The sequence below is a fragment of the Gobio gobio genome, assembly GCF_949357685.1.
Source record: "Gobio gobio genome assembly, chromosome: 9".
In the NCBI taxonomy this organism is placed as follows: Eukaryota; Metazoa; Chordata; class Actinopteri; order Cypriniformes; family Gobionidae; genus Gobio; species Gobio gobio.
This window is the reverse complement of record NC_137115.1, coordinates 13294281-13317067: the sequence shown is the minus strand read 5'-3', so window position 1 is coordinate 13317067 and position 22787 is coordinate 13294281. Positions and strand designations below refer to the sequence as shown.

General features: G+C 41.1%; 1 protein-coding gene across 2 annotated transcripts in view; it reads left to right on the top strand.

The window, feature by feature from the left end:
• Positions 1 to 22787, top strand: part of LOC307131912 (transmembrane protein 255B) — a 101030-nt gene that overhangs the window by 60152 nt on the left and 18091 nt on the right. For both annotated transcript variants that reach the window (XM_079825949.1, XM_079825950.1), the window contains exons 3-5: positions 4176 to 4238; positions 19462 to 19551; positions 22670 to 22750. In XM_079825949.1, the coding sequence (XP_079682075.1) occupies positions 4176 to 4238; positions 19462 to 19551; positions 22670 to 22750 (234 nt within the window). The remainder of the gene's footprint in view (positions 1 to 4175; positions 4239 to 19461; positions 19552 to 22669; positions 22751 to 22787) is intronic.

Here is a 22787-nt window from a genome sequence, read left to right as displayed (position 1 = left end):
TCTACCTTCTGTCTCAGAGCAGTATGCTGCAGAAGACTTCACCAAGCATGGATCCAGCAGTATGTCTCGTCCATCTACTCCAAGGAACTCGAGGACCACATCAGAGACTTTCTGAACATCGCAAACATCACCAATCTCCCGGACTTTATGTTGATTGATTTTTTTTTGGCCATGGACTCAACAAACAGTTACAAACCAAACTCATCCGTGATGGTCCTTGAGGGTCCCTGAGTGAGTTCCTTGATTATGCCCTTCAGGGAAGCGGCTCTGCATTCAATGTGGGAGTCGCAGAGGACGAATGTAGCAGTCCCGTCATGGCCGCCATTCCAGAGTCTAGTCCTGTCCTGGTCTCTGTCCAGACCCCTGTGAAATTTCTTGTTTCGAGTCCGGTGGTCCCAGTTCAGGTGGTCCCGAGTCTGGAGGTCCCGAGTCCTGACATGGCCTGGAGGGCTTTGCTGGAGTTTTATGTGGTGATGGTCTTGCGTGCTTGGGAGGAGCACAGGGCTTCCTTCAGAACTTCAGAGGTTATTCCTGAGCAGCCCACAGTCGTCCTGGAGGAGTTTCCAGAGCTGCCGCGGTGCATTGCCCTGCCGTGGCTAGCCAGTGCACCGAGTCCAGAGAGGGCTCCGTCCTGTGCATCGAGTACGGAGAGGTCTCAATCCTGTGCACCGAGTCCAGAGATGGCTCCGCCCCATGCGCAGAGTCCTGATAGGGTTCTGTCCCGTGCACCGAGTCCAGAGAGAGCTCCGCTTCCCATGTCGAGTCCATGTGGTGGTCGTCTGCTCTGCCGTGGGGGTCTCCAAGACCGTCTGCACTGCTGTGGTGGTCGTCTGCTCCGCCGTGGGGGTCTCCAAGACCGTCTGCGCTGTGGTGGTCGTCTGCTCCACCATGGGGGTCTTCAACCTGATCTGCACTATTGTGGTGGTCGTCATTTTCATACACTGTTAAATCATTGAATATATTAATCATTCATACAGTTCATCCGGAAAGTATTCACAGCGCTTTACTTCTTGCACATTTTGTTTAGGGGAGCACAATATATTGATTCAATATCGTTATCGCGATATCACGTTGCCCGATATTATATCGTAAGTCTCGCGATAATTATGCGATATTTTGTTTATGACAAAATGAGACGCGTTTCACTGTATATACATTCTTTATCGGATAATTTTTTACTCGCTCCAAAGCTAACCGTCACTCTCTCACTTCTCCCTCGCTCTACACACACACACCCTTGTCGGGCTGGATCGACCCACACACCAGCGCACAACAAAACGAAGTGAAAGAAAAAAAAGGACCTAAAGAGAGTGCGAAGGGAGCGAGTGGAGCAAAAGAAAGAACACAAAAGTAAGAAAATGAGTGTTGCTCAGGGAGAAGACAAAATAGTTAAGAACCACCACAAGCCACTTCACGATGGGTGGTTTTGCATTTAATTAATTATTTTTATTTCTATCCATTTTAAATATTCCTCAGTTTATTTCGGCTCTGTTTGAGTGTGCCTGTCAGTCTACGCTCTGATATGAGCAGATATCCGATCACTATGCACAAGTTAGGGGGTGTTTAGCCACGCTTGCAATGCTGGTGTCAGAGAGTTATACTCACGTTACACTATAGTTATTCACAATCACCAAAGTTCATTATTTGAATGCGTTTTAAAGCATTACGTTACCGGTTAAACATTTAATTTGCGTGCTCATGCACTGTTTAAACATGCGCTGAGCGCGCGCACTAACAGCCTGTCAAACACGTGATTACTGGACTAAGTAGTCTTATTGCGCTAATACTGTCAAATACACACAAGGTTAACATAAACCTTGTGTTGTAAGAACTTGTTTTATTTGTTATTAATCTATTTTGATGTGTTTTCTGTAACTTTTGTAATTTTACATAGGTTTAAAAATATCAAAATTAATATCGATATCGCAATATTCATTATCGATATAGCAATATCACATTTTTGTGAATATCGTGCACCCCTAATTTTATGTTACAGCCTTATTCCAAAATGGATTAAATTCATTAGTTTTTCCTCAATTCTACAAACAATACCCCATAATGACAACATGAAAGAAGTTTGTATGAAATCTTTTCAAATTTATAAAAAAAATTATAAAAAAAATTAACATGTACGTAAGTATTCATAGCCTTTGCCATGACACTCAAAATTGAGCTCAGGTGCATCCTGTTTCCACTGATCCTTGAGATGTTTCTACAACTTAATTGGAGTCCACCTGTAATAAATTCAGTTGATTGGACATGATTTGGAAAGGCACACACACGTCTATATAAGGTCCCACAGTTAACAGTGCATGTCAGAGCACAAACCAAGCCATGAATCCAAGGAATTGTCTGTGGACTTCTTAGACAGGATTGTGTCGAGGCACAGATCTGGGGAAGGGTACAGAAACCTTTCTGCAGCATTGAAGGTCCCAGTGGGCACAGTGGCCTCCATCATCCGCAAATGGAAGAAGATTGGAACCACCAGGACTCTTCCTAGAGCTGGCCGCCTGGCAAAACTGAGCGATCGGGGGAGAAGAGTCTTAGTCAGGGAGGTGACCAAGAACCCGATGGTCACTCTGACAGAGCTCCAGCATTTCTCTGTGAAGAACCTTCCAGAAGAACAACTATCTCTGCAGCACTCCACCAATCAGCCCTGTATGGTAGAGCGCGCCAGACGGAAGCCACTCCTCAGTAAAAGGCACATGACATGATTTTTTTAATACATTTGCAAAGATTTCAAACAAACTTCTTTTACATTGTCATTATTGTTTGTTACATTATGGGTATTGTTTGTAGAATTTTGAGGAAAATAATGAGTTTATTCCATTTTGGAGTAAGGCTGTAACATAACAAAATGTGGAAAAAGTGAAGCGCTGTGAATACTTTCTGGATGCAGTGTATATAGGGAAATATATTTTCTTTGCATAAGGGAAAGCCAAGAACCTTGACAATGACAATTCATTTGCACCCCATGCTAAACAGAACATTTGCAGAGGCTTGTTCTTACTACAGCTTGGACGGTCTCCCAGAATATGCAATCAAACCTTTGCTTTGCAGATTCTCCAGAATGCTACAAAGCGGCTGTTCAACTTTCCCAAGTACTCCCACTCCACGTCGCATCTCTGCTTCGCTTCACTGGCTCCTTATTTCTGCTAGAATCAGGTTCAAAACAGGTTCCTAGCATACAGGACAGTCAATGTTCAAACCTCTGTCAAACAGTAGTCATATTATAACACATAGGACTATAGCTAGGGTTACCAACTGTCACATTTAATACAGGATCAATGTGGGACATAATTTGTCCATTTGTACTGTATTTTAGGCCATATACCTCTCAATTCACTAACAATATCTGTTGGACATGTCCCACAGAGATTGTCCATCAATTGATTTACAAATACTTATTATACTTGTATTATACATTTGTGTCATTTTTATCTAACTATCAATTATTCAGAACTTCTCCTTTTGTGTCATACGGGTTTGGAACGACAGAATCCCCATTTTTATGAACTAATCCTTGAAGTGTCATTCTTAATAATACTCAAATTTGCATTTCCCCATTAATAAATTGCATTAGTGACTTCATCTGTGAGCTCAAAGCTGTTCAGTCATTATAAACAAGGGGCTTCTTGTTGATACAATGTCAAATATTATCAATGGGTTCACAGCAGGAAAAAGAAGATAATAAAATCAGTCTGACAGTGAGAAGTAAACCGCATACTGTGTTACCAAAACATATCTTTTCCATCTGGGAACTTGGATGGTCTGTGAAACTCCAGCAGATACCCTACTGGAGACCTGGGTTATGAGTATAACTAAAGAATGTCAGCTCTCATAAGCTGATGGCCATGAAGTTTTGCATCCAAAGTTATTGGATCTTCCAGTTAGTTATTAGCAAGATGTTGAGGAAAAGGAAAGGTTATATGTTCCGCAACAGGATGCAATTTCATGAACTTTGAAATGTTTGTGTATTTCAGACTTCCCCTCCTATTTTCTTGCCATTTAAGCTTGATAAAACCCATAGAATGAATGTCATAAATCATTTAGCTGGAAATGAATTGAAACCATGATAATGATTCCCAGTGCACGTATGGTCATGCTTATGTTCTCCAGAGAATTTAGCATAATTTGTTTCTCTTCTTACATTCATGTCTGTCTACTAATTGCAGTTGGCGTTTGGATCCTTCTTGGGAGTTCTTGGACTATGCCTGGAGGAAAACCGCAAACAGCTGGTAGATATCCCATGTAACGTTTTCAGTCTTCCATCATCAGCTTGGGTTTTGTCTCCCAGTTTTATGATCCTGCTCAGCATGATACCTCGTCATCCTGCAATGGTCCTTTCTAGCTATGCTTCACAAAATATATACCCTTTTTTATTTTCCTTTTTCTTCACTGTGGTTATGGAAACATTCTAATCTCACGCTTCCAATGTGCAAATATGTGAAGCACAAACACTTAAAAACACAAGACATCAGTTTTTAAACCGCAGTGCTGCTGAATGCTTGATTCGGATTAGTTGAATGTTTCAAAATGTTGATTCATTTTCTGTGACTGAATGACCACATTTAAGTTCCACATCACTTGACCACATTCTTTCCGATGTCTTCAAATGTTTAAAATAAATGAAACTTCAAAACCCATATACTCTAGTATGCAAAATAATGAGAAAGTCAGACATAAATATCAAAGATGGAGGCTTTGGTCATGCATGTGGCTAAGAAGACACACAGACACACACTGTTTTGACTATATTAGTGAGGAAATCTCATCGGCTAAATGGTTTTTATATGGAGTGATGCTATTTTCCATAGACCAAACCCCTAAACCCAACCCTCACACAAACCTGTTAGTAGATTTAATGGAAAACATGATTTGACTGTTTGGTTTTTGACAATGTTGCTTTATATTTGTGACGGCATTTTAAAAAATGTGGCCCTCAAGTATAACCTGGTTTGTGGTGGGAACTTTTTTTTTTTAAATTGTCTTTACATTGAGCTAAAGATATTTTCCATCACATAACTCTACTTCTAAACCTAACCCCCACACAAACGTATGGGGATTGTTGATTGCTTCCAGTAATGTAGGTGATCTCAGGTTAACTCCAATGACTACATACACAGAGAAAGGGGGTGTCAAAATTGTACCTTTAAGGGGTACAACAGCTTGTCGCTGGGGCAGTACCCTTAAAAGGACATATTTGTACCTTTTTATTTACCACAAAAAGGTTCAGAGTAGTACCTTATGATACATATTTGTACTCTAAGGTACTAATATGCACCTTTTAGGATTAAAAAAGGTACAAAGGTCCTTTTAAGGGTACTGCCCCAGCGACAAGGTGTTGTACCCCTAAAGGTACAATTTTGACACCCTTTTCCTCTGTGTATATAAACAGCCCAAGACGCTGTTGTAATCATCATCATCATTTCTCTTCATCCCCTATGGGACATAAGGCTTCAATGAGCACTCTCCATTGTATTCGGTCCCTGGCAGCATGTTGGGCCTCTCCCCATGACAGGTTCATCCGTTCCAGCTCTTGTGTCACAGTTCTGCGCCAGGTGGTTTTGGGTCTCCCTGGTTTTCTTTTACCAGGTGGTGTCCATCTTAGGGCAACTTTTGTGATGCTGTCCTGCTCCATCCTTAACACGTGTCCTAGCCATCTCAAGTGTCTGTGTGTAATCTCCTTGGTGATACTCCAGCTTCCCAAGACGCTGTTGTAAGCTGGGTGAATTTAGTGATGTAACTATAAGTAGTATGTAAGTAGTTTTACAACATGAAAAAAGGCAAAACCCTGAAAATATCTATACAATGAGAATTGTACATGTAGTAAATGTGGAAGGGTATAAGTGGAATAACTGGCATTTTGAATTTTTCAATCATTCAGTGGTCCTTACACATTACACTGAAGTATATTTGTTGTCATTGATATTGAATTCTACTACACTGATCTACCTTGACAGGTTAATGGATGGTAGTATATTACAGGTAAATCCCTTTGACTACATTGTTACAGTGTTCAGAGGTCAAACGTTAAACTCTATCAACAGTATCTTTGACATGCTGTACCAGATTCAATTATTTTCATTATAAATTCACTGAAAATGTGAGTTATAGAGTACACATCCTTGTGACAAAGAAGTACTCTTTAGCATACTTTTAAAAACAATACTTATTATGAAAATAATGTACTTTAAAAGAATATAAATAAATTAATGTAATGTAATGTTTTGGGACATATAATTATATGTTAATTGCAATTAAATGAAAATGTATTATAGTTAAAGTTTATAGTTTATAGTTTAAATTGATATTAAACGCAGTCAGTTGAACTTTTTTAACCCACTTAAGTAGTACTTAAAGGGTTAGTTCACCCAAAAATGAAAATTCTGTCATTAATTTCTCACCCTCATGTCGTTGGACACCCGTAAGACCTCCATTCATCTTTGGAACACAAATTAAGATATTTTAGTTGAAAGCTGATGGCTGAGAAAGGCTTCAGATAGGCCTCCATTGGCATTCAGTACATTTACACTCCCAAGACCCATAAAAGGCACTTAAAACGTCGTTACAAAGTCCATCTCACCACAGTGGCTCTACAATAATTTTACGATGCGACGACAATAGTTTTTGTGCTAAAAAAAAAATCAAAATAACACCTTTATCCAACTTGTTCTTGTCTTCCGTGTGTGCCTCCACGACGCATGCGCGAGAATATGATGTAGCGCCGGGGTTCGGGAATCCATGAAATGCACTTAAACCCCATTTTGAGAACTACGCCGAGACCTAAAGCACGATCAATGTAGAATTCAACAGCTTAGATACGCGCGTCTTCCTCTGCTTGTAAACAAATCGCTTCTGGGTCATGTGTCCGAACGCCGGATCTGCGTCATATTCTTGCGCATGCGTCGTAGAGGCACACACGGAAGACAATAACAAGTTGGATAAAGGTGTTATTTAGATATTTTTTTTTCGCACAAAAACTATTGTCGTCGCATCGTAAAATGATTGTAGAGTCACTGTGGTGAGATGGACTTTGTAACGACGTTTTAAGTGCCTTTTATGGGTCTTGGGAGTGTAAATGTACTGAATGCCAATAGAGGCCAATCTGAAGCCTTTCTCAGCCATCAGCTTTCAACTAAAATATCTTCATTTGTGTTCCAAAGATGAACGGAGGTCTTACGGGTGTCCAACGACATGAGGGTGAGTAATTAATGACAGAATTGTCATTTTTGGGTGAACTAACCCTTTAAGTACATCTTTTTACGTAATTTCATTACTTCTATTGTCTTCTAAATATGGTTAAAGTGTACTGCTGAATATGCTGACAAACATTTATGGTAAACCAAAATATACTGTAATGTCATGCATGCATTTAAATATATTTGTAATTACACATTTGTGCTTATGGTGATTTTGCAATTTAGTACACTTGTGATGATGATGATGATGATGATGATGATGATGCAATTTAGTACATTTTAAAATGTATTGAAAGGAGACCTTTTATGCAAAATTCACTGTCAGTGTCAGTCAGGCGAGTCGATGACTTGCAGGTGCTCTCGGTGAGTGCATCTTGCCTTGAGTTTGGGCCAAGTGACTGCAAAGTCATCCTCAAACCAAGACATGGCTATGTGCCTATGGTGCTCTCTAATTCAGAGCACAGGTCATCACGTCTCATTCGACCTCTTTGTAGCTATAACCACTAGGACGCATGACAGAGGACTCTGGCCTTGTGGCAATATTGGCCTTGCTGTCTTTCAGGGCCCATAACCTCGAGTGCCCTAGGCCCGAGCTCATAGGACGGGCTTTTGTTCTACGCTTGTAGCACCGCGCTGTTGGATTGCATTGGAGTGAACCATATCGATAAGGGAACGTTCCTGTTATCACAGAGAACCGAGGTTACATTTGTAACTGAAACGTTTTTGCTTGTTTAAAAAAAATTATGTACACAATTATTGTCTTTGGTAATTAGCAGCATTTCAGAGGGGCTGTTGATAAAACATAACCAGAAGATAATGGGTTCCTTTAATGATTCACAGATGTATATTTGGTGTTTTTCTACGTAACAATCCATTTTATACTTGCCCAAAATACCTTTTGCATGTATTAACAGAAAACGCCTCGGTTACATATGGTAACCCTCGTTCCCTGAAGGAGGGAACGCAGACGTACGTCGGTTGTACCGACGAATTGGGATCACTTCCCTATCAGCTTCGAGATTTAGAGAACGGGCCAATGGGCCATTGGCGTGCGAGATTTGCATCTCGCGCTCCGCCCCGCGCCGCGGGTACAAACAGGAAGCGAGAGCAATGCACTGACGTTTTTCACTGAGGAGCCGAACTAGTGACTCGGCCATGCAGTGATGGTAAGGAACTGTGGCGACGGGACGTACGTCTCCGTTCTCTCCTTCAGGGAACGAGGATTACCATACGTAACCGAGACGTTCCCTTTCAGTCGGTCACGTTCGATGTACGTCGGTTGTACCGACGAATTGGGATCCCTTTGGAAAACGCCACAGTTACTACCACTTCCAGCGCCCAGCGAGAGCCCCTCAGACCCCGATCTGAAGCGGGTGGGGAAATTCATGCAGGGAGAGTCACACTGCTGTTCCGCAAGAATCACTCAGCAGACTTATTGGATAACGCTGGGAAAGCGTGCCCGGAGGGACGCTGCGGACGCCACATCATGCCCGGAGGGAGTTACCATGTGGAGAATACACGTATGGACTGGCCTTGGGCAGTGCAACATACGGAAGTCCCAGGGGTGGCCCCGGCCTGTTGCAGGCGGGGGAGCAACACCGTACTGAGACGGCAGAGGAACTCTGCCAGGGGAAAGACACGAGCTCGCCGTAGGGAGCTGAACCGTGGAGAATACACCTATGGGAACGCCGCAGGGGTCACAACATAATGCATACGAGTGTCAGACCTGGCGTCGGACGCTCCGCCACATCCAACTGACGCGGGTTGCGGAGGACTCAACAGGGTTCGCCAATTCCGGGGGAACTCGACTGGAGAAATAAGCGCATGTATCCGTTCCATGGGGAAGGGAGTGGCGCAGCAAGCCGACACTTAGAACGGGCACTTCAGTGATGCTGACTATGGGAAGCGAGCACACGAGAAGCAACCGGTTCTACACGTAGGCTTTAAAACATAGCGAACGTGTTTGGTGTCACCCAGCCCGCAGCTCTACAAATGTCTGTCAGCGAGGCGCCACGAGCCAGCGCCCAGGAAGAAGCTACACCCCTGGTGGAGTGAGCTCTAACCCTGAGCGGGCAGGGCACGTCTTGGGATTCATACACCAAGACGATGGCATCCACTATCCAGAGGGCCATCCTCTGCTTGGAGACAGCCTTTCCCTTCTGCTGGCCTCCGTAACAGACGAAGAGCTGCTCTGAGGTCCTAAAGCTTTGCGTTCTGTCAACATAGATGCGCAGGGCGCGAACTGGACAGAGAAAAGCCAGGGCTGGGTCTGCCTCCTCCGAGGGCAGCGCTTGCAGGCTCACCACTTGGTCCCGAAAGGGAGTAGTGGGAACCTTGTGCACATATCCGGGCCGGGGTCTCAGGGTTACCTGAGAGTTACCTGGCCCGAATTCCAGGCATGATTCATCGACCGAAAATGCCTGCAGGGCCCCTACCCTCTTAACCGAGGCCAATGCAATAAGGAGTATTGTCTTTAGAGACAAGATTTTCAGCTCAGCTGATTGCAAAGGCTCGAAGGGCGCCCTCTGCTGTGCGTTCAGCACCAGAGTTAAGTCCCAAGAGGGTATAGAGGGAGAAAGCATAGCCGTCAACTCGGGGTCCGACTCGACCGTTGCCACTCTCCCAGAGGGAGGCAGTACAGCCGAGTCTTCATCCTCCGAGGACTGGAACTCCCCCTCCGATGCAGCGATCGACATCTGCTCATCTGCGGGTGCCCCGAAAGTCACCGCTGGCCGCCTGTGGGCGGGACCAGCGGCTTCTTCCGGAAGCACCACCGGCTGCGCCGCTTGTGAGGGATCAGGGGCCTGCGGAGGTACGCTCGGCGGGTTTGCCCTGAACGTGATCCTCGGGTCACCCAGGCCATTCGTCGAAGTAGGTCTATCTTGGGAGATAGCTCTAGATCGAGGTATGGGGAGGGGGACTCCACCTTCCCGGAGGTAGACGAGTCTCGACCTAAGCGCCGAGATGTCATGTTCCCGCAGTGAGAACATGAGCTATCCACAAACGCTGCCTCAGCGTGCTCTATGCCCAGGCAAGTGAGACAGCGATTGTGACCGTCAGCGGGCGAGAGGGAACGGCTGCATCCAGAAACACACGTGTTGCTCTTTTGTGAGGAAAACGCTCTTATAAATGTGCTGAAGCACCCAGGGACAACGCCGGCAACACACAGGGAATAGTACAGCCTGTGTTTGCACTCACTGATAACCACGCCCTCACGAGACCAACAGTGTTGCTGTGAGAACAGCAGTTGTTTTAATGCAGCAGTGGTGAGCGGTCGCGCTGTTGTGTGCCTTATCGCCAGCAGAAGCGTCCTCTTCTCTCTCTCTGAAACACTCGAAATTCGCTGAAGCAGCAGTCTGTTCTTCAGCAACGCCGTTCAGCTCCGAAGTGAATGACGTCAGTGCATTGCTCTCACTTCCTGTTTATACCCGCGGCGCGGGGCGGAGCGCGAGATGCAAATCTCGCTCGCCAATGGCCCATTGGCCCGTTCTCTAAATCTCGAAGCTGATAGGGGCTCTCTGAAGTGATCCCAATTCGTTGGTACAACCGACGTACGTTGAACGTGACCGACTGAAAGGGAACTACTTTCTTTAATACATGTATGGTGTTCAGGAAAATTGTTCAAAGCAGACCACCCATATTTTAATGCTCATTGTACAGCCCAGAACATTGTAATTTGAACTTTGTAGCTGTTTGTTGGGTTATATATTCTGCTATTGCAACTTTTAACATAACTTTTAAATGTCCTACATAAAAAAAGGGTGTACTGGAAAAGATACAGTACATGTCCAAGCCACAGAATTTGCTCCAGATTGGTGTTCCAGGCGAATTCGGCACGCTTTATTTCTGTCTGTGCCTCTTGTACTTTTTTACATGGCAGAACCACTTTCTCTCATATTTGCTGGGTCACTATACTAAAGGGAGTGTACACACAGCATGAGGCGATTTCCTGCCCAGTGTTTATGGGCCTGATGTCAGTCCATCTATATACTCAGCTCCAGCATAAACTACATTCTACATCATTCACAGATTTACTGCAGTCACAGGAAAGACTTGACATGAACTATAGAGTAACTAGATATATAAATGTAATTGGTGCTTGTCAGTGTAAAATGCCACAGTGCCAGGGCATTGCTGTGCGGTTGCTAAGGTGTTGGTGGTGATAGGGCACTTCTAGGCATTCTGGGTGGAGGAGACATGAGTATTGACCGGAAATGTATTAAGAGAGCCAAAGGACAGTTAAAACTGTCTCTGTTCGTCATGGTCTAGTTTCAGTAGCATGCTGAACATGTCTGGTAAAGATGCTACAAACATAAAAGGCTGAAACCAGATACGAATTGTTACATGTCTGTGAAATTAGGAAAAACATAGATGCTGGGTGAGGTGGAGAGAAAAAGAACATTCTGTACAGCAGAATGTGTCCAGACAGATGGGAAAAATGTTTTACAGCAGATGGTAATTTCATAGCCTGTAATTCCAATATATTGGTGAGAAAGAGTTCATAGACCAGAAAACATTTGTTATCCCAGGGAGAGTGTATTTGGTCGTTTAAAAGGCTATAGACGATTCCACAAGAGCTTGACTAAAGATGAGAATCTAGTATATTGTGTCTGTGGACAGACAGAATCTGTGTTTTTTGGACAGGCTGTTGAGGCACTGCAGTTTACGAAGGAACATCAGAGGAATAGTTCATCCAGAAATTAGTATTTTGTCATCATTCTCTCACCCTCATGTCGTTCCAAACCTGTATGACTTTCTTGCTTCTGTGGAACACAAAAATAATATATTTTAAAGAATGTTGGTTACCAAACAGTCTTGGAGACCATTGATTTCCATTGTATGGACTAAATCCCTAAGACTTTCGTTCATCTTTAGAACACAAATGAAGATCATTTTGATGAAATCTGAGAGCTCTCAGTCAATCCATTGATCTTCATCTGTTTTCCGAAGATGAATGAAAGTCTTATGGGTTTGGAACAACATGAGGGTGAGTAATTAATGACAGAATTTTCATTTTTAGGTGAACTAACCCTTTAATATGAGAAGGAACTGTCTGAATCCTATTGAAGACATGACTGTTGATTGATGCCAATAATATTTTTAGATCTCAGAATAGCATTCTCCATCAATTATTTCTCTTTTGAAATTTCATTTCATTTTTTGCTATGTTGAAAGATTCTCATCCACAGGCAATTCATTTTGTGATACCATATTGATCTGGGCCAGCTGGCATTTGTGTTTTCATTTTGTGGTGCTACAAAATCAGGATTAGACTGTATGTTAGACTGTATCTGTCGTGATACTGTAGGTAAACAATGAGGATGATCACATTGTTTCTATATGATGTGATCATCTGTTTACCTAAGGGCTTTTCACACTTGAATAATTAACCATTATTTATCACGTGTCATTCTAAACCCCGGGTAAACGGAATCCTGGATTATTTTGCCTCACATTTCACACTAGTCATGCCTTAACGGGGGTTAACAATTAATCCTGGGTATTCATAAACTGACGTTTCACATTGTAAATTCCTAAACCCCTGGGTCAATGTTCTCTTTTGCATATTTGCGGTGTCAGTGTCATTGATTGGATAAACGTAGCATGTGACCTGTTTACATAAAAGCTCTATTATTTGTATTGCAGACTGTACTATCGAGTTTATTTAATGAACATTTCGGACTATAAAAGTAAGAGAGAAGTCTCTTCTTCACTAAAAATTTCACATTTTCTGTCAGCTTTTGACATTTTTCACCTCAAATGCTGAATTTACTATATATGTACAATGCGTAGTGTTTCCGTGACCCTCTAGAGCAGGGTTTCATAACTCTGGGTAAAAAGCGGTGCTAACCCCGCATCTAAATTACAAGTGTGAAACGCTCCTTTACCTGGGGGTTAAAAGTGGTGTTTAGAACAACGATAACCCAGAGTTAAGTGCAGTGTGAAAAGCCTCTACAGTAATTATTTACAGATATTATAGAAATTTAAAATTAAGACTTTTATTGACGTACTAAGTGAGTACTAAACCATTGAATGAGTTGGTTACCGTAGCTATAATTTACCTTGCTAATGTAAAAGACTTGTTGAAAAATGCTGACCTATACTAGAAAAGCATCATCAAGGCATTTAAGGTGTTCCACTAGCAGGCCCAGTTCCACACTCAAATCACTGAGGGTGCTTCTGAAACCACTGAGTGTGCTCTAGTAAAGTGCAGATGTAGGCTAAGCAACGGCTCCACCACAGCAGTGTACAATCTAGCCATTTTAAGATTTTTTATCAGAATTTCAAAAATATAATTTGCTACGAATATTTTTCTGTTAATCTTCTAGTCTGCATTTACATTGCTTTAATGTATTACTAGTATATACACTATATGGCCAAAAGTTTTGGGGCGTCTGCCTTTACGTGCACATGAACTTTAATGACGTCCCATTCCTAATCCATAGGGTTTAATATGGAGTTGCCCCACCCTTTGCAGCTATAACAGCTTCAACTCTTGCTTTCCGCAAGGTTTAGTGTGTTTATGGGAATTTTTGACCATTCTTCTAGAAGCGCTTTTGTGAGGTCAGGCACTGATGTTGGACAAGAGGGCCTGGCTCACAGTCTGTGCTCTAATTCATCCCAAAGATGTTCTATCGGGTTGAGGTAAGGGCTCTGTGCAGGCCTGTCAAGTTCCTTCACACCAAACTCACTCATCCATGTCTTTATGGACCTTGCTTTGTGCACTGGTGCGCAGTCATGTTGGAACAGGAAGGGGCCATCCCCAAACTGTTCCCACAAAGTTGGGAGCATGAAAATGTCCAAAATGTCTTGGTATGCTGAAGCATTAAGAGTTCCCTTCACTGGAACTGAGGGGCCAAGCTCAACCCCTGAAGAACAACCCCACACCATAATCCCCCCTCCACCAAACTTTACACTTGGCAGAATGCAGTCAGGCAAGTAACGTTGTCCTGGCCAGATAGAGAAGCGTGATTGGTCACTCCAGAAAACACGTCTCCGCTGCACTTGAGTCCAGTGGCGGCATGCTTTACACCACTGCATCCGATGCTTTGCATTGCACTTGGTGATGTAAGGCTTGGATGCAGTTGCTCGGACATGGAAACCCATTCCATGAAGCTCTCTACGCACTGTTCTTGAGCTAATCTAAAGGACACACAAAGTTTGGAGGTCTGTAGCTATTGACTCTGCAGAAAGCTATTGACTCTGCCTCATCATGCGCTGCATGCACCCCCTCCCTCTGTAATTTTACACGGCCTACCACCTCTTGGCTGAGTTGCTGTTGTTCACAATTGCTTCCACTTTGCTATAATACTACTAACAGTTGACCGTGGAATATTTAGTAGTGAGGAAATTTCACAAAATGTTTGCAATATTGTTTATCTTCATGAGAACCAGAAAATAAGGTTTTGTGAATTTCGTTATTTTTTTTAAGTCATTACATTGTTTAGATCAGGGGTCTCCACACTCGGTCCTGGAGGGCCACTGTCCTGCAGAGTTTAGCTCCAACCCCAAATAAACACACCTGAACCTGCTAATCAGTGTCTTACAAGGCCCTAGTAAAACACTGATTAGCTGGTTCAGGTGTGTTTATTTGGGGTTGGAGCTAAACTCTGCAGGACAGTGGCCCTCCAGGACCGAGTGTGGAGACCCCTGGTTTTCCTGGTTTAGATCATAAGAAACAAATGGAATTAAGACATTTTCGAGAAAAAAATTAAAAGACATGAATAGGCAAAAACAATGGGATTTTTTTCATTCACCGATAAATTGTTAAGTTTCAAGCATTTTTTATCTAAACTTTGTATAAAGATGATATTATGAAAGATTTAACAGAATAATTTGATATATGCAATATGCATTTTGCTTTATGCGTGTAAACATGGCCATTTCCATTTTATGCAATGCCTCTGTACACTGTATCTAATTTGCATATTAATGTGTTTTTGGGGCAACATGTAAAGAAAAAAAAAGTGTAATAATGGGAGTAATAAATGGGAATATTTTCATAAGAATATCTCATATTTCATAAGAATATCCAGACTTACAGCTGTGACATGTATGTTGTCAGAGAAATTCACTAAAATATAATGTCCTCTACAGAGACAAAACGTCTATTCTGTGTCTCAGGAGGATGTTTCTGTCTCGTGCAGAGTGAATCCAGCATTTCTTTTGAGATGTCACTTCCGAAACTTAGCAGCATGCAACTGGCCGACAATCGTCTAGCAGCATAAAAAAACAATAGTTTTAATCAATGGGTTTTATAGACTATATAGCCTCAAACGCGAGCCAAGACCGCTACAATCACTAAAACGATGTCGCTTTGTCCGTTCATCGCAATCTCACAGTTTCATTCAAATAAATGAAGCTGTTAACAATGCACAGAAAATCTCTTACTTAAATAGTTTCTACACTTTGTTTGTTGATGAGAGGTTTCGCGATCCTGCATAATTCAACACTGAATAAAAACTCTGGCGTTTTGAGCAGTGAGTGGATTCTAACTAATTTAAACACCTCTGATTGACCATTGCATTCAAGAGATCAACAACTATGTCTGTGATTGGCTACATTGCTCACCGCGGCAAAAACATGTTGTAAATAGATACATTTGACGTTCTTTATCTCCAGAGTGCACACACAAATATGCATTGGAGCGTTTGCCAAATCTGTTCGCGCTAATATATTATTACAGTATCAACTGAGGGTGCTCTTGCTTGCGTTTAAGGGTACTTTATGCAAATTAATGATTCACTAACGTAACGTCTTGTGTGAAAAGAGTATGCTTAAGGGTTGGGGTTTTCGTGTCTGGTCAGATTTAAGCTGGCAAAACTGTCTGTCTTCCCTGAAAACATTTTTCATTTCTGAGTATCTTTCTAAAGAATATAGAACCATATAGTAATATAGAATACAATATTATCAGAATCTCATCAGAATCTGTGTGTATTCATCTCTACCCCAAATAACTAGACTTACACAGATTTGAAAAGGTAGATTTGAAAGGCTACATTACACTGGATTTCAACCACACTCCCTAGGAACAGGGAAAAGGGAATATTATTTTTACGCATGATGTTCAAAGAGATAATAGTAGAGAAATAATAAGATAATTGTAGAGAAATAATTTTAAGAAAACATAGATGGTGTGAGGTCTAATGTGCTGCAGCTTACAACATTTTATTGTGTTTCTGAGTTTTGTTTACATGTGCTTATTGAAGAGTTCAGAATTTGGCTTTATAAGTTTCCTGGCACCAATAAACAATTATTTCACTTTAAATGAATACAACTCACTACAATAAATTATTTCATTGTTGCTAATAAAATGTGATATATTAGATAATCACCAATAAAACTTTGTTTGTCATATGCCAAACTTTTGTTCTGTAGCAACAAATTATGCATTAGTAGCTCTAAATGAAAAATATCCCTCTAGCCTAAAGAAATTTGAACCCAGGCTTTTAAATAAAACAAGCTTAATGTTTTGGAGAACGTTACATGTATTCTTCAGTATTTCAGGCAGTCATAGAACAAAACGTTGAGGTCTTTGAGGCAGTTTGGTTGTTTGGTGGCCAACCAACATCTTGAACCTACTGTAGTTGATATTATGGCAGAAAGTAAATGTCCGAATTCTCAGCCCAACTCATCAATGGTACAAAAGAAGCTGCTGTCCATCTATATTCTTATGGCTAGATTGCCAGAGCATAGTGATGGTAACCTTAAAGAGCATTTAATTAAAATTGATAGGGTTTGATTCCCAGGGAACACAATTACTAATTCAAAACAAATTGTTTGAGAAACTGGAAAATCTTGAAAAATGCCTTGTTCTCAAATAAAAATGTGGAGGTATCGTCAACTTCGGGTAGTTTTGTGTTCCATAAATGGATTTTTATTAACAAACCAATTCAAAAGGGAAACTTATTTGTTGCTACTTTTCAAATGGCTGTCATTCATAGATTGTATTGCTGTCCAAGACTTTCAATCTTAAATGATTAAAATCCATAATTAGGGCCCGAGCACCGATGGTTCAAAGCGCGACATTGCACACCAGTTACGCTGGTCAGACGTAGCGTTAGCATTTTGAACTGCGAGAGGTGTTACGCTTTTTCTGTAAGTTGAATTAGAGCTTAGATTGGGCTCAAAAAATCAAGCCTGACCCTACCCGAGCCCATGCACGTTGTGTCCGAGCCCGGCCCGGCCCGACCCAACAACATGAACTGTAATTATGAGCCCGAGCCCGATTTAAACCCAACCCTTTTTTAATACGTGGGTGTTCTGACGAGAATGAGCCTTTAATGAGCGAAGCGGACCGGTGTGAGGCTCAGCTCAATAATCCGCTCTAAGAAGGCGCGCTCCACTCACAAACCCTCACGGTAAAATGACGTTTGCTCAAATCCCGCTCAGACTTGACATTTATCTGTACTGTAGCCTACTCTACTTGTTGTACAACAATGTATTTTGTTTCATATTTATGCTTAAAAATTATAGTTATTTTTAAATTTCATCTGATTATGAAAAGTGCAAAGATGCGAGTGGGTCAGAAATGATTTAGGTGGTTATTATATTTTGTTTAATATTAAGTTTTGTTTTGTAGAAAACAAAGAAAACCTTTCTTTAAAGTGAATTTCGTTTTGTATAAGTCGTATCTTAATTTTAATCAAGGTTTCGTCAGCCAATTGAAACACAGCAGGCCACTTGCCTCACAGGCATGAGAAATATGTGTATGGAAAGCTTGAAATGTCTTTCTGCCCACCCAATTAGGCTAATAAAGTAATGATTAAAAAACACAAATGCTTGTTCAAGGGCCCGGCCCGAGGATAGTGCCGGGAAATATCGGCCCGACCCTCTAATAATCTAAACTCTAAGTTGAATACGGAAGGTGATTCGCCGGAAGCTACATAATTTAGTTGATAAAGTTTTAAATATGGATATTTTTCTTACACAAACGCATTGCTTCGCAGTTATATGATGGATAGAGGCACTTTAATGGACTTCAAAAATGAGGCAACAGTCACTGCCATTATAAAGCTTGGAAGAGCCTGTGATATTTCATAAATTATATTATAAAGAATTGTCCATTTTTAATTCATGGTGACTTCAAATGAGGCTTCTCTTTTTTCAGTTGAATGTGAGATGCATGTAGTCTCTGCCATTTTTAATCATGCAAAAGTACCACTAACATCGCCAAAAGGAATTACCAAAATAACTATTTTTAAACAGATTTCCTAAACATTCCCCCATCTGCCATTGGTCAAACAAACAAATAGTCCTGTCCAAATGGGGCAGAGCAGTGTCGATTAAAAACAAAGCAGTCATACCGAAAGATTATTATTTGACCAGAAATGTGTATTTGTGTGTGTCTTGTTTAATTTGAATATATCTTGCTCGTTCCCATCTTTGAACTGTGATTCACATCTGGTATAGGTCCTAAACGTAAACCTTGTCCTTTTATTTTCCTTCCTGTTAATCTGCTCTCTGATCCTCTATTGACCTTCATATACAGTATGTCCATTTACTGTCTCTGTTCACTTCCTCTCTTCCTGCCTCTCCTTTTCTCTTGATGTGCATCTGTCTCTCTGTTGGTGGGTTCAGCTTCTCTTGGCAGTCTGTCTCTGATCAGCTGAGAAGAGATATGTCCCTGTGGATATCATATTGCATGTTAAAAGAAATACACTGTGACATTTGGTTGTCATTGTAGTCAGTTATATGTAATTTATGGCTAGTTTCTAAGCCAGATGAGTTTTTATCAAGCCCCCAGGAGTCACATAAAAAGTTATAGGCTTTGGACAAGACAAATACAGTGTGTATATGCACATATATGAATGTGTATTAATTGGAAAGATATTTACAACAGTAAAGTTCATGTCAAATAAAGCTGTGTTTTATATAAAATTAGGCCTGTCGCGATTGTTTTAGATGACTGATCATTGCGCATTTAAAATTTCAGTCATTGCCATGCAAAAATATGCACTCTTACGGAGCAGTAGTGCTTTATAGCGCTCAATTTTAATACATTTGGCATTTAATTGAAGCAAAAATGTTATTAAGGACAGTATATTAATAGTAATATTAATACATGCACATTGTGGATGTAAAGTGTTTCAGGACTAAAGTGTCTTAAAGACAACAGCAATGTATAAATCTTTTAATGTATGAAATATTCTTTATTTCATTCTACCCTGTATTAGTCATGTAATTCTATAATTGTCTATAATAATGTCAATCCAAATGTATATTTGTATCTGTAATCCATTTTTCTTTTTCTATCCAGCTAATTGCAGCCATTGTGTTCCTGAGTTTTGGTATCATTTCCAGCTTCTTATGTCTTGTGGTTGATGGCGTTTTCATCTTACTCAACATTGTGAGTACATTAACCATTAACAATTTTGCACAAAAAACACACACACACAAAATAAAACTGTCTAGCCGCCATTCATCATTTAGCAATACTATAGCAACCAACTATATTGGAGACCTGCATTCTTGTGTCAGCACAATCATAAAATACATTTAACATTTTTCTGTAACTGACTTTTAAAAGTTACAACCAGTCTTGAAGGGAAAAAAACAGATGACTAACTTGTAAGACTATAGTTTAAACAGTTTATGCAAACCGTCACAGATTCCAGTGTCAAAATACATCCAAGGGCTGCATTTGGAGGGATGAGGGAGTCACTGAACTCTGTGGATGCTGGCGCTCTTTAGTACTTGTGTAACAATTTAGAGAACAGATCATAAAGAGAAGAACTATGGGATTGAGGAAAATAGGGGAGAGCGGGGCACAACCTAACGTCTCAGTTTGTGTAAATCCACTTGGGGTTCAGAGTATTTATTTTTTCCCACATTAATTTCACACATGTCTAGTACAATTATGTGGTTTTGTTTCATTAATGCAGTGTATACTTTTTGATTTACCCCGAAAGAATGGAAGTGTTCACGGAGTTTGAGCTCCCTCCAAAGATTCTCTATTGGGTTTAGGTCTGGAGACTGGCTAGGCCACGCCAGAACCTTGATATGCTTCTTACAGAGCCACTCCTTGGTTATCCTGGCTGTGTGCTTCGGGTCATTGTCATGTTGGAAGACCCAGCCTCAACCCATCTTCAATGCTCTAACTGAGGGAAGGAGGTTGTTCCCTAAAATCTCGCAATACATGGCCCCGGTCATCCTCTCCTTAATACAGTGCAGTCGCCCTGTCCCATGTGCAGAAAAACACCCCCAAAACATGATGCTACCACCCCCATGCTTCACAGTAGGGATGGTGTTCTTGGGATGGTACTCATCATTCTTCTTCCTCCAAAAACGTCTAGTGGAATTATGACCAAAAAGTTCTATTTTGGTCTCATCTGACCACATGACTTTCTCCCATGACTCCTCTGGATCATCCAAATGGTCATTGGCAAACTTAAAGGGTTAGTTCACCCAAAAATGAAAATTATGTCATTAATTACTTACCCTCATGTCGTTCAACACCCGAAAGACCTCCGTTCATCTTCGGAACACAAATGAAGATATTTTAGTTGAAATCCGATCGCTCAGAAAGGCCTCCATTGGCACAATGCACTTTACACTCTCAAGACCCATAAAAGGTACTAAAGACGTCGTTACAAAGTCCATCTCATTACAGTGGTTCTACAATAACTTTATAAAGTGACGAGAATAGTTTTTGTGCGCAAAAAAACCCTAAATAACGACTTATATCATGATGAGCGATTTCAAAACAAGGCATCATGAAGCTTCGAAGCGTTATGAATCAGTGAGTCGATTCAGCGGTTTGAATCGCCAAAGTCAACTGATTTCAGCAGTTTGGCGGTTTGACACGCGGTCCGAATCATGATGCTTCATGATGCATTATTTTGAAATCGGTCATTACTATATAAGTCGTTATTTAGGGTTTTTTTTGCACACAAAAACTATTCTCGTTGCTTTATAAAGATATTGTAGAACCACTGTAGTGAGATGTACTTTGTAACGACGTCTTTAGTACCTTTTATGGGTCTTGAGAGTGTACCGTGCATTGTGCCAATGGAGGCCTTTCTGAGCGATCGGATTTCAACTAAAATATCTTCATTTGTGTTCCGAAGACGAACAGAGGTCTTACGGGTGTCGAACGACATGAGGGTAAGTAATTAATGACAGAATTTTCATTTTTGGGTGAACTAACCCTTTAAGACGGGCCTGGACATGTGCTGGTTTAAGCAGGGGAACCTTCCGTGCCATTGCATGATTTCAAACCATGACATCTTAGTGTATTACCAACAGTAACCTTGGAAACGGTGGTCCCAGCTCTTTTCAGGTCATTGACCAGCTCCTCCCGTGTAGTTCTGGGCTGATTTCTCACCTTTCTTAGGATCATTGAGACCCCACGAGGTGAGATCTTGCATGGAGCCCCAGTCCGAGGGAGATTGACAGTCATGTTTAGCTTCTTCCATTTTCTAATGATTGCTCCAACAGTGGACCTTTTTTCACCAAGCTGCTTGGCAATTTCCCCATAGCCCTTTCCAGCCTTGTGGAGGTGTACAATTTTGTCTCTAGTGTCTTTGGGCAGCTCTTTGGTCTTTGCCATGTTAGTAGTTGGATTCTTACTGATTGTATGGGGTGGACAGTTGTCTTTATGCAGCTAACGACCTCAAACAGGTGCATCTAATTTAGGATAATAAAATGGAGTGGAGGTGGACATTTTGAAGGCAGACTAACAGGTCTTTTGAGGGTCAGAATTCTAGCTAATAGACAGGTGTTCAAATACTTATTTGCAGCTGTATCATACAAATAAATAGTTAAATAGTTAGTTTTATTTTTTTTATGTCTCTCACAGTGGACATGCACCTACGATGACAATTTCAGACCCCTCCATGATTTCTAAGTGGGAGAACTTGCAAAATAGCAGGGTGTTCAAATACTTATTTTCCTCACTGTATTTCTAATAGGGGCTCATTGTAACGCAGTGTTACAACACACCCCACCTGCACAACTGGGATTTAAACCCGGCTCGTGTCTTCTGCTGTTTAGATCAACATTATCTCATCTCTTAAATAACAGATATAAGATTAAAATAATATCAGATTTGTCTTATTTTAAATAAACACAAAAAACAGATGAAAAATTAACTTAAGAAACTTTCTTTTGCTGTGGTTAAATAAATGTTCTGTAATATCTTCCAAAGATTTTTTAATTTTGGCACAATTTTTTCTCTAAATAATGTTGATATGGCAACTAGTAGATACACTAAGTTTCGTCATCCTGGCATGTGTGGAAAGTGTTAAACCATGCGTGTTACAACTAACCCTGCATTAGGTTGTGCCCCGCGCTCCCCTACTCTGTGTGTGCTGATAGGAAAATCCCATTGTGAGCCTCTCCAAACAAAAGGCATTCTACTGTATCTTGTCACTCAGAAAAGAGAAATGTATTAAAGAAAAAAAAAAGTTAAAACAGTTCCAAAGGAAAGAGACATACTGAAGACATTTCTTGCACTCTGTCAACAGGATATGCGTCCAATGAAGGCAGGAAGATGTCAGTTCTACACCAGTGGAAATAGTTACATCTATGAAAACTACTACGCTACAGTGAGTCGAAACCTATAGGTTTATAGTTCTGTAAAAT